We start from the raw sequence: 12,538 nt of genomic DNA, 5'->3' as shown, positions 1-12,538 counted from the left end.
GTTGGGATTAAAGGCATGCACCACTTTAAAAACACATCAACTACCTACCCCCCTCGTTTGCTTTTTTTTTTTTTTTTTTTTTTGCCACAGAGAATGGAACCCACAGCCTTGGGTGTGCTAGTCGAAAGCAGTCTGTGTCAGAGCCACATCCCAAGGCCTGCTTTTAGAAGAGGATAGTTGAACTTGCTCCTTACTCTACTTACTTAGTCTGTTTGAAATAAACATTTACACTATCCATTGGTTTCTCTTTGTTGTAATTATTGGTAATAGAAAGCTGCTTGGTGTCTTGATTTAATCTGCTACTTGTTAATGAAATATGTAGTTAGTTCAGGTTTCCTTGAAAACCAGCGCCTGCCACTCTCCTGACGAGTTCGACCATGTTTTGTGTTTGATCGCAATGTATGACTTAAAGGAACGCTTGACAAATATGAGAGTTTCTTAACTTGCTTTTCTGGTTTTTAAGAGTCTTTAATAAAGATATAGATAGTGCTACTAACATAATTTAATTGGGAGTAGAGTGGGAAAGAAAAAGGCTATAGAAGATTTTAATTTATGTATAAAACGCAGGGACAGTAACCATGGCTTTAACAGTGGGTTGGGTGTAATGGCTCTGTAACTGTCTTCACACTAGGCTTCACACACATGGGAGCAAGCTGTGGGCTTGTTCCTGTTTTAGTTCTTTCTGCCCTGCAGACAAACTCTTATATGTTGACTTCTAATCTATTAAGAAGAAAGGTGGTAAGGAAGAGGCTTCCAACAGCTTAGCCAAGATGTAAGAACAGGGTCTGAGGAAGGGTAGCTGTGAGCAGAGAGTAGCTCTGCAGTGGCAGAGCATCATGCTGACATGTTGCAGTGTCCTGCCACTAGAATCTAAACCTTCTGGGATAGCTGACCAGTGACTGGTTTTACTTCAAGAAAATTAAAACATTTGTATATTTCAAACAAAACCATTTTGAGAAACCTTGTGTAATTCCTACAGTAGTGCCATCACATCCATGTTTACCGTGTCCCCTTCTTGCAGTTACTAGAGCCCGTGTGTCACCAGCTCTTTGAGTTCTACCGCAGTGGGGAGGAGCAGCTGCTGCGCTTCACTCTGCAGTTCCTCCCGGAGCTGATGTGGTGCTACCTCGCCTTGTCGGCCAGCAGAGACGTGCACAGCAGCGGCTGCATTGAGGCTCTCCTGCTGGGGGTTTACAACCTGGTTTGTATTCACAGAGTAACCATGTGCTTTTTGGAAAACTGCTTTTCATTTTAGTAAAACTACTATTTATTTAAAAGAACGAAGAGCCTAAGGGTATTGGGGCACACATATAACTATCTAAACAAATTTTTATGGGTTGAATGAAATAATAGTAATAGTAATTTAATAATAATGAGAAGAATACCACCACCAGTGGGGTTTGGTTTGGTTTTATTTTATTTTATTTTATTTTGAGACAGGACCTCACAGTGTAGCCCTGACTGGCCTGGAACATGTTACTTAGAATAAATAGACTGTCCTCAAACTCACAGAGACCTGCCTGTCTTTCAGGTGCTAGGATTAAAGGCGTGTGCTGCCATGCCTAATGACTGCTATTGTGGAATCTTTAAATTCAACATCTGTTTAAGTGCATCTGTAAGCTGGTTTTTGCTTTCACTCACGCACACACACACACACACACACACTCACACACACACACAGCCAGTAGAAAGACCTAAGATGAGATTCACTAGTCACACCTTGGAAGTCCCCATGTCTCCTGAGCATGTGCACTGTATTTAACAGTTTGTGTGACTCTGCCTGAGTATCAGTCTGACTGACATTCTGAATACTTACGGATTGTGTTCTTTAAGATGGAAAGCAGAGGCAAGGTCCTTCTGTAGACACACGTCATGTCTAATCGACTCAGAGACTATAACTTGTTAGTACAGAACAGTCACTACACTGTCTGTGCCGCAGCCATCCTGAGAACAGTGGAACTTAAATGTCGTTGGACATTTTCTATGTGGTCTGCTCTGCTTTTGTTTTGAAAATGCAACAGTGCACATGTTACCTACTGATGCTAATGGTAACTGATAATAGAGTTTTAACTGTCCTTAAATTCCTTTTATTCTGGTCTTTAAAATTTTGTCTTAGAGGGAAGAAAGGGGAGGGAGAGATGTTGTAATTATAACCTCAAAAAATTAAACCTGGATAAATTATCCTAGTAACTAAATTTTATTGTTAAAATGTTACATGCAAAAGGTGACTTTTAAGATATTTTCTTTTACTTTTGTAGGAAATAGTTGACAAACATGGACATAGTAAAGTATTGAGTTTTACAATTCCATCTTTATCCAAACCATCTGTATATCATGAAGTAAGTAGTTTTTTATCAAAGTATATTTGTTGGGTCCTAAGCTCCAATAGTCCCCTAAGTTAGAGTCTAGTTACCTGTGCACAGAAGTGAATTGTTAGTACCTCAAAAGGTATTGATCATCACCACACGGAGTGTTTACTCTTTCAGAAGAGAAGTCAAAATCACTGAAGGACTGAACTAAGATCTGACAGTGAGAGCCTTATCAAAAGCATTTTTTATCTTTGTGTAATGAGTAAGGCTCGTCTTAATTTGTGTCTGCATGTGGGATGAGTGGATAATTGTGTACTCTATGATGGAATTTTGGAAATTTAAAATTTGATTTTCATTTGTAGTTTAGTTTTAACTTGTTATTAAATCTTGAGGTGGAATTGTGACAGGCAGTCTGAATATCCCTAAGCTAAATGGTGCACCTAGTAGGCACTCTCCATGCTTTGTGCATTCTTAGTATCACCTTCAACAAAACAGCATCTCTTCTCTAGCCTTCCAGCATTGGGTCTATGGCACTGACGGAGAGTGCGCTGTCCCAGCATGGCTTATCAAAAGTCGTGTACAGTGGACCCCATCCTCAACGGGAGATGCTGACAGCACAGAACAGGTATGCTGCAAAGGCACAATTCTCCTAGCATGCCAAGTTGTTTAAAAATTGTTTCAGTAAATTTATAATGTTTAGTGAGTTAAATGTAACACTTCTGTGGATATCAAGTCATTTTAGAAAAGAATCAGACATACCTAGGTTCGGCCCTGTGCTTTGCTGCAGGCCTTATCTGGAGTTTGGAGGCTGCAGGTCTGTTACTTGCAGCCTTCTTTCTCCTTGAGTTTCCTTACTGTGTCTGTAGTGTGTAAGCCTGGTTCTGCTGCACAAGGTCAGTTAACACTCCTTTGGTTTGTCTTCAGGTTTGAAGTGTTGACATTCCTTCTGTTGTGTTACAATGCTGCCTTAACCTACATGCCCAGTGTCTCTCTTCAGTCACTCTGTCAGATTTGTTCAAGGTAAACCAGATGTCCTAGGTTTCTAATCCTGGGGTAGATGAATGTAAGACTACTAATTTGTTGCATACCTAAGTTATTGTTGTGTGATTGTTGGTTTAAAGCATTACATAAGTCAAAGTACAGTGCAGCCTACTGAGCACATAGACAGTGGTTTAGAAATAGTAGCCATCAAAAAGCACAGTCATGACTGTCCAACTGATGTAATGGTAAGTCAGAAGGGGTTATGTTACCTTCACAACAATGGCATGACAATCATTTTTTATGTTGAGGAATATATGATTGGGTATTTCTTTTTATCTTGTTTGCCTTTATTTATCCATATTTACTGTGTTCTACTTTTATGTCAAAAAAATAAGAAAACATAGCATTATGGTTTTTCTTCATTTAAAAAAATAGAGGTAAATATGTTGGTTATTGGGCTATATTATTCAGCACTAAAATATGAGTGTAAATGGGTGTTCTGTTTGCAGTAAAAGTTGGTTTATTCTACTTGCAGCTATTTTTTCCTGAGTTTCCCTACTTACTTTGTTTTTGGTACTAAGGAGTTTTGAGTTTCTTGCAATGTCCAGTGAGCTTATGTTCATCCTTTGAATTAAAGGCCTTTTAAGAAAACATTTGTGGGGCCTTGACAGAGCGCTTATCAGTTAAGAGTGCTTCTTACCATTGGATGGCTCACGGCCACCATAAGTGCAGTTCCAGAAGATCCAAAGCACACACACACGCATGCCCATACACAGAGAGACACACATACACACAAATAAAAATAAGTCTGAAAAAAGAAAATAGTTTTAAAAGGTCTTTGGTATTTGAGATGTTTTTCAGGAAATTTTGACTTTTAAATATGTGTGTGTGTGTGTGTGTGTGTGTGTGTGTGTGTGTGTGTGTGTGTGTGTGTGTGTGTGTGTGTGTGTGTGTGTGTGTGTGTGTGTAAGTGCAGGTGCCAGGGTAGGCTTGTGGAAGTCGGGATAATGCTCAGGAGTCAGTTCTCCCTCTCTCTTCACCTTTTGGGATGCTGGGATTGAACTCAAGTCGCCAGGCTTAGTGATTAGTGTCTCCACTTGACGAGCCAACTCAGCAGCTCCAGCCTGGGACTTTGTGGTGGTAGTGTTGTCTACACATAGACGTCAGTCGTATTAACTCATTAATCTGCTATCAAGTTGGGACTGTATCACTCCTGACACAAAGTGAGAAAGCAGCCATTTTCTAGTAAGTTACCTAAAAATAGAAACTTCTTGTTCTCTTTAAGTTTGTGTTGATGATAGACATTTTAGGCAATATATATATGTACAAGGAAGGAAAACAGGTCTGCAATCCCATAACTCTAGCTTTCTCTGAGAAATACTGTGTGCCTGTTTATTAATTGCATACAACTGAGATCATGCATGCTCCATGTGTTGTTTTGCAATTTCACATGACCCCCATTATTTAGGTAGACACTCCCACAAACACTAGGACTGGAATCCAGGGCTTCACACATGCTAGGCAAGCACTCCTTTAACAGGCTCTTTGCAGTCAGGCCCTCTTTGTATAGCCCTGGCCATCCTGGGCCTTTCTCTATAGACCAGGCTGGCCTGAACTCACTGAAATACACCTGTCTCAAAGGATGCACAACCACCACCCTGCTCCTAAGGAGATTTTTTAAAAGCACAGTTTAATTGCATTATAGTGGGCTGGCTAGTATATATAACTGGTTCTGTGCTGGACCTAAAGGTAGTTCAGAAGCAGGCCTCTGAGCTGCGTCTCACTTGTCGCTGGCCCTGCTTCTCATCATAAGTGTTTTGTTGCCTGAATTTTATGTAAGTTATTTTCTTTGGAAAAAAAAAAAAACAACTCACAAACCCTTCTGATTTCTGTTTAGAATTCTCTCAAGGGTGTTGTGTTTAGATACGTTGTAAACAGTATAAAACTGCCTGTATTTTATTTCTTGTATGTTTTTTAGCATTATTTTTATTATTGTTTAGCTTTTATTCAAGACAGACTTTTACTATATAGCCCTGGCTGTCCAGGAACTCACTATGTAGACCAGGCTAACTTTGAACTCACAAAGATCCACCTGCCTCTGCCTCCCAGGTGCTGGGATTAAAGGTGTGCATCCCTACATCTGGGAAGAGCATTACAATTTTTTATCTGTCTGAAATTTGTAATGGATATTTCATGAAGCTTGATTCTGGGTTATAGTAATTTTTCCGATCCTAAGTTTGTACCAAGAATTTAATCAGGAGTTAAAGATTATACTAAAGACCTGTTAATGGTAAGTTCCATATAATGTCCCCAGAGTTACTGATAATTGAGTTAATCAAAATTAGTAAACCAACCAGTGAGCGTGTGACTCACCAACTGTGTACACTGCCTGCCTTGGGCTTTACCATCTCTTACCAGTATATCATATTCAGGGAAATGTTACAGGCATTCTGATCCGAAGATTGTTTTATAGATAGTAGATTTGTTATTTCTATTGTTGGTTCATAGATATTAGAGAATCATTTGTACTTAACAAATACGTTTCCTTCCATCTTTCCAGGATATGTGTCTGTGGCTATCCCCGACAACATGTAAGAAAATACAGAGGTGTGAGCAGCAGGATACCGATTTCATCCGGCTTCATGGTGCAGATGCTAACGGGAGTGTATTTTGCCATGTAAGTGTGTCTCATATAAAAAGCAGAAAAAAAGGAGTTCTACTCAATGTAGCCATATGAAGAGAGGAACAAATTATAGAAGACAAGAGGGATACATAGCCACAGTCTGCCTCTCATAACTCCGTCATTGTCTCTGCTCCAGTCTCTCTTGCAAGGTGTGGTGACAAGTTGTCAGACTATTGACTTGAATTCCTGGAAGACAAGCACCCTGTTCAGCAGGCACTGCAGCCCAGTCCTTCTCTGCCAGCGAGAGGCTCTTGGGGAGATTGCAGTTTCTTGGGGTTCACAGACAGCTTCAGTGGGCTTACAGCTAAACGGAGGGACACAAGTGTCTCTCTCTGCACTTGCCAGGATGGTGTCAGCAGGGTTGTTATACTATTGCCATAGTTACATTCTGGGTAACCTCTACAAATCTCCCTACTTTTACCTAGTATTTTGGGTGGGAGCTGGATTGCTGGCGAGTTTTCCTCCTTTAGGTTTCTCTGTATGCCTGTCCCTCAGAGAGGGTCACCTCTCCCATTTTTAGGCCCTCCTTCAGCAATAGAACGATGTTGCTAGCTAGCCCGCCCTTCACCTGCTGTAGCACTTGGGAGAGCAGGTCCTGCACCTCACCAGGGTGGTACAGTATAACTGGCCCTGGAAATGGGGGGGGGGGGCATAGGTGAGCTAGCCTGGAGGGCATGAGCACAGGAGAGCTAGCTCTACCCCTTGCCGGCTGTGGCTTTTGAAGAGCTAGCCAGGGCAGTACTGGAGAGCTGGCCCTGATGGCTTGGGTGTAGGAGATCTAGCAGGCTGACTAACTCAGCTACCACCCAGGCCCAGATCCAGGACTATGAGTTGTCCCACCCAGCATCCACCCCATCTATGAGCTGCTGGAGTGCAAAGCTGCAGGATCTCCACAGCAGAAGCCAACAACAGGATGTCTGAGAGGAGACCCAGTGAGGAGCCTCTATTGCTAGTGTAGCAGAAGCCAGAGACCTTGAACCAGACCAGCGACTCATTGTAATGAGCATTTGCAAGTAAAGACTATGGATAAAAGTATAAAGGGGTATACCGTGTAACACACTGAAGCTTCTACAATGAGATGGGGTTTTTGTTTTGTTGTTTTCTGTGTGTGTGTGTGTTTTTTCTTTATGGGAGGGTGTTGCAAGGGCAGATTTGAAGGGATGGGGAGATGTATGGGGTTGGAGTGCATGATATGAAATCCAGAGAGAATCAACACGTTAAAAAAAAAAGGAAAGGAAAGGAAAGGAAAGGAAAGGAAAGGAAAGGAAAGGAAAGGAAAGGAAAGGACAGGAAAGGACAGGAAAGGACAGGAAAGGACAGGAAAGGACAGGAAAGGACAGGAAAGGACAGGAAAGGACAGGAAAGGAGAAAGAAAGAAAAGGAAGGTTTTTCTTATTTCTCAGTGTACACTAGCCTGGCAGTGATGGGCTGGAATGTCAACAGTTTCTTTCTTTGTTGTCCTGATCCCTGTCTAGGCAGACTCCTTGTCCCTGAGTGGTGTGTGCTATTGGGGAGGGGCCCTCAGTGTTCTGAAGCAGAGAACCCCTAGTTGTCTTAGCATAGACTGTGGTCTAGATCCCTGTTTTCCTCAGAGCCACAGTTCTTCTATAGCTGTGCCATGGGGGTAATAGGGTAATAGGATTGGCTCGTCTCTCCCCAAAAGCTGTACAACTTTTGTTCATATGAAAAAAGTATCTGGCAGGCCTGTGCTTTTCTCATGGCAGTGGCCACTCTACTCCTTCAAGCCTGCACCATCAAAGGCCACCTTTTCTGGTCCCTGTCTTGCTTCCCATGTTTCTTGCTGATGCCTATATAGGAGGGCTGGGGAAGCCCATGAACAGTCCATGTATATGCTCCAGGGGTTTGTAAGCCCTGCTATCTCCAGAGCCAGCGTTGTACTGTACTAGAATCTGTTAGAGAGCTAAGTTACTTCCCATCTGATGCTTATGGCCTCCCCGTCTTGGGCTTAGATGTTTGGTTGCTCTCCCTCAGCTCTGTGATGGGTTCATTAAAAGTTACAATTTTGAAGATAACTTGGGTTTATCTTGGCTTTCAGATGGGAGCAATGCTTTCCCTATAGAGCCTCTCTTGTGCTCTTGATGTAATTCATGCGTCTTTATTTTATTGACAGAGACCATTATATGTCTGTTGACTTGGATGACTCAGTTGATTTTTAGGACGTATTTGATATATCATTGAAAGTTGAACATATGTAATACACACATGCTGAATTTCTTATCTCTTGTGTTTGCAACATGCATTATGTTCCTTTCTAAATGGCCTTCAGGAGGCAAAGCAGCAACTACATAGGAAAGTGGGTAGGCTTGGGTTCTCAGTAAAACCATGGGAACTACATGGTAATTTGTCCATAATTGTTCAGAAAATTATTCTAAAGTATATAGTTTATTATGTTCTGAATTACTTTGACAGTGTAAGATGCCTGAAATTGCCTTAGGTCTTTGATTTCTGTTCTATAAATACTCATGTTCCTTAGAGAAGAAATGTACATGTATAAATTTTTATTTGCTATTAATAGGCGTTCAGATAATAGGAACTTTAAAAATACATTTTTAAGGAGAATAGAATGTTAAGCAATGTGCAAATGTAGTCTATTGCTTTCTTTTTTTTTTTGCAATGATCAACCTGTACTTTAATGGACTACTCAGCTAGACACTGCTGTAGTCAGAACTACATGGACAGGAAGAGTCTGAGGTACTCTTACCTGGGAATTGCACATGGTCTGTTTCACTGGGGCAGAAACCTAGAGTCAGGTCCAAGTGGCCATATGGGCAGGCTGCCTACCACTGCAGAGGGTACCTCAGCGTGGAAGGCCAACCAACTGGTACCCCAGTGGCCAGACTGCTCTAATGAACCACACACAGTCCGGGGTCTCATCTTGAGGAAAGCAGGCAGGAGGCCCAGGTGCTGCTTCCACAGGCAGAGTAGGTGTGCAGACTATGGTCTGATGGTCACGGGAATGCCTTTCACATGTTGGTACTCATGCGTGACTGGCTGTTGGCTGGAGTCAGCTCCCCTTGGCTCCCTTCTCTAGGAGGAGACTCGACATGGATCTGGTTGCGGAGCACAGCTGCTCTCAGAATCATGGCTATGGCACATCATTGGAATTCCTTGCCCATCAGCAGGGACTTCTCAAAGGTGGTGCTACGCTGGTCCACATCTTGAGCATACAGTATCTTGCTGTGTGAGTCGATGTGGGCATTAATAAGGCCCTCCAGAATGAGCTGTGTCAGCTCATCCTCCAGAGCTGCAACTGTTGTGTTGAAGGCTGCAGCCATCTTGTGCATATCAGCTGACACATAGGGGCTGAAGTATTGGGTAAGAGCCCGGTTATGAATCTGGGTGTACAGTGTCCTGACGTGAGGGGCCAGGTACATGTCCAGGAGCAGGCTGTCCTTCATCTCGTCCAGCATCTTCAAGCATGAGGCATACTTGGATTCATAGAATTTGAAGATGATGTCTCTGACCTGTGGCTCCAGCTCCAGGAACAGCTTGAAGGAGCTGCTGGAGATGACATTTCGTTGCAGCTCCTGCCAGTCAAAGGTGGCTAAGGCACACAGGCCACCATAGACAGCCACATTGCTGAGGGACAGCAGCTCTGGGAAGTCACAGTGATCAAAGGAAGCCAGAAGGAAACACTTGGCAGCTTGCTTATACTTCCATGCGGCCAGCTCAGCCAAGCCTGCAGCACACTTGAGCTTGGTGAGGATGGCTTGCATCTGGCTGTCCCGCTCTCCCGCTGCTCAGCAATCTCTGGAGTAGACTCGGCCTTGCTGACATAGCTTTAACACATGAGACCAATTTTGCAAGTAGACACAGACCTTGATGACATTGAGGCACATGTTGATGACATGCTTAGCACTGGTGCAGTAGTCTCGGGCTTGTGAGTAACATTTGAGGGCATTGCTGAGGTCCCCATAGTCCAGGTAGTGATCACCCAGGTCATCGTGGCCACACCTGATGCTCTCTTTGATAGAATTGCCCTTATAGTTCTTCAAGTCCGTGTCCAGCTTCTCCAGTTTCAACAGAGCCTTCTTCCGAGTGGCCTCCACCCAGGCTGTGTCCAGGGGTGGGGGCTCCACTCCACTCTCAGGGATGGCATCAAGTGCATTCTGCAGCTCCCTAGTAGCCTCGGAGAGCTTCCGGTGTATCTCTTCATACATGTCCACATTGAAGGTCCTCTGCACGAAGGACAGAGCCATTTTCAAGGCCTCTACCTGCAGTGGAAGACAAAGGTCAGCAATAAACTGTAGTCGCTCAATTCGCATCAGGCCACTGTAGCTGGCTGCATACTGATCCAGATCCAGGGTGGGGTTCTCCACCACGTAGTTGACATCAGGTGCGTTCTGCGGATCTTCCTGCGGGATCGACATCAATCTGCATGGGTTCCACGGCCCCCTCGGAGAGCAGCCTGCAGGCCGACAGGCTGGCGCTCAGGCCTGAGCCGCAGCCCTGTGCACAGCAGGTCCAACTTGCGGCCCAGCACAACAGGTGACTACAAGGCCGAGCTGGGCACCGGGCTGCCCCGCATGTTGGCCTGACGCGCCTCTGTTGCTTTCTTTAGTAGAGATAAATAGTTCCTCATTATGTTTTGTTTTGTTATATAGGATAAATTAAAAATAATGCTTTAACTCCCATGTTTTGCAGATACAATGGAGAATGGGATCTAGCTCAGAAAGCACTGGATGATATTATATACAGAGCCCAGCTAGAATTGTATCCAGAGCCTCTGCTGGTAGGTTCTGCACTTAATTATGCAATTTTTAACTTATCATCGTTTAGTTTAGGACTATGCATTGAGAAGTAATTCATAGCATATGAAATGCCTTTAATAAAAAATATCGTATTTAAATGTGTTTGTATGGGGCTGGAGAGATGGCTCAGCGGTTAAGAGCACCGTCTATTCTTTCAGAGGTCTTGAGTTCAATTCCTAGCAACCACATGGTGGCTTACAACCATATTTAGTGGGATCCAATGTCCTCTTCTGGCATGTGTGAAGACAGAGTGTGTGTGTGTGTGTGTGTGTGTGTGTGTGTGTGTGTGCTTGTATAAGCTGCTGGTGGTGTACACCTTTAATCCCAGCACTTGGGAGGCAAAGGCAAGCCTCTGAGTTCGGGGCCAGCCTGGTCTACAGTGTGAGTTCCAGGACAGCCATGGCTACACAGAGAAACCCTGTCTCAAAAAACAAACAAACAAAAAGCACTTGTATAAACTTTGGAGATTTAATTTGACTAACTTAAGATATTTAACTGATCGTACTCTCTTCTGCTTATCAGAATTTCAGCTCACTAATACATCTTTGTCAGTTAGCATTTGCAACTGAGAAAGAAACCTAGTTTAATATTTACCAATCACAAAGCGCATTCCTTCATAGTGTCTTGAAGTATAAGCATCCGTCTGGCTCTCTTACCCCCTATTTAGGAGGGTTAGGTATCATTATATTGAAATACCTTGGGGAAGTATTATTCTTGTGAATTTGTTAACGCTTAGCCTTGTATTTTATCTAAAAGTAAATAATGCATCTATTTACCATTCTTAAAGATTTTTTTTCCTTGTAGGTTGCTAATGCAATAAAGGCTTCATTGCCTCATGGTGCCATGAAATCTAGTAAGGAAGGTACAAGGTGTATTCAAGTGGAAATCACACCAACTTCCTCGAGAATATCAAGAAATGCAGTTACCAGCATGTCAATAAGAGGCCACAGGTGGAAAAGACATGGTAAGCACTCCTCAGGTCCGAGCACGCCTGGCTCTTTCCCATGGCGCTCTGCAGCTGTGGTGGTAGACCCTGTAACATTAGGAAAGCACCATCGGAGCCTAGTAAACAAAGCCCCTGGGTTCTCATGCAGAGAAACAGACAATGAGAGGGTGACACTTCTTGTGTTAGGCATATGAATGAAGAATACTTAAAGTTTACTTATTGCAGTAGAGCAGGAAGGCACTTTAGGTTGCCAGTCTTGGTCGCTGTATGCAGTCGCAGACAGTCTCCTGCTCAGTCAGGCATTCTACAATGCAAGGTTTTCATGTTGGAGTAGAAGTACCCACCAGTGACCTTCCATTCTGCCGGAACTCCCTGGTAAAGAGTGCCATGCTGTCGATACACTAGACATTTCTAATTTACAAATTCATTTTCATTCAAGATTATATTAGTTTTCTTTCTTACCTGCTTTATTTTACTGTATTAAAGTGTTGCTGGAAGTTAACTGCATTCGCCATGCATCCCCGTTCTTTGCCACTTCCCTCTCTTCTCCTTTAATCTCCTCCTTATTCCATCCCTTCTTCCTGTTATACCTTCTCTCCTCTCTAACCAAGAGGAGCAAGAGCCAGACGAGTAACACCACCTTTCTAAAATATGACCGTCAGCACTTCTTTGCTCCGTGTGTGCTCCGTGTGTGCTCCGTGCACGTGGTTAAGGGACCAGCTCCGCTTTCTTCCTCCTCTGCACTGAAGTGAAAGTGGCAACTCAGTCAGGGAGACTGTGCCATAGTTGCGCTCCCGTGGTCCACAGAGGAAAGGGAAAGGGAAGGATGTAACAGGTTGTAACATAG

The 12,538-nt window shown here is 43.4% G+C and overlaps 1 protein-coding gene and 1 pseudogene across 7 annotated transcripts in view; one reads left to right on the top strand and one right to left on the bottom strand.

Annotated features, from left to right (window-relative positions):
- Fam126a (family with sequence similarity 126 member A) overlaps window positions 1–12,538 on the top strand; it is a 120,859-nt gene that overhangs the window by 42,521 nt on the left and 65,800 nt on the right. For all 6 annotated transcript variants that reach the window (XM_029477391.1, XM_029477389.1, XM_021161836.2 and 3 more), the window contains 7 exons: window positions 1,022–1,201; window positions 2,259–2,339; window positions 2,819–2,934; window positions 3,234–3,329; window positions 5,851–5,967; window positions 10,639–10,726; window positions 11,550–11,709. In XM_029477391.1, the coding sequence (XP_029333251.1) occupies window positions 1,022–1,201; window positions 2,259–2,339; window positions 2,819–2,934; window positions 3,234–3,329; window positions 5,851–5,967; window positions 10,639–10,726; window positions 11,550–11,709 (838 nt within the window). The remainder of the gene's footprint in view (window positions 1–1,021; window positions 1,202–2,258; window positions 2,340–2,818; window positions 2,935–3,233; window positions 3,330–5,850; window positions 5,968–10,638; window positions 10,727–11,549; window positions 11,710–12,538) is intronic.
- LOC110293936 lies at window positions 8,608–10,389 on the bottom strand (annotated as a pseudogene). Its single transcript, XR_002377897.1, has one exon. The product of XR_002377897.1 is annotated as a COP9 signalosome complex subunit 1 pseudogene (transcript).

This window comes from Mus caroli, chromosome 5 (genome assembly GCF_900094665.2).
Source record: "Mus caroli chromosome 5, CAROLI_EIJ_v1.1, whole genome shotgun sequence".
Taxonomy (NCBI): Eukaryota; Metazoa; Chordata; class Mammalia; order Rodentia; family Muridae; genus Mus; species Mus caroli.
This window is presented reverse-complemented; position numbering and strand designations above follow the sequence as displayed.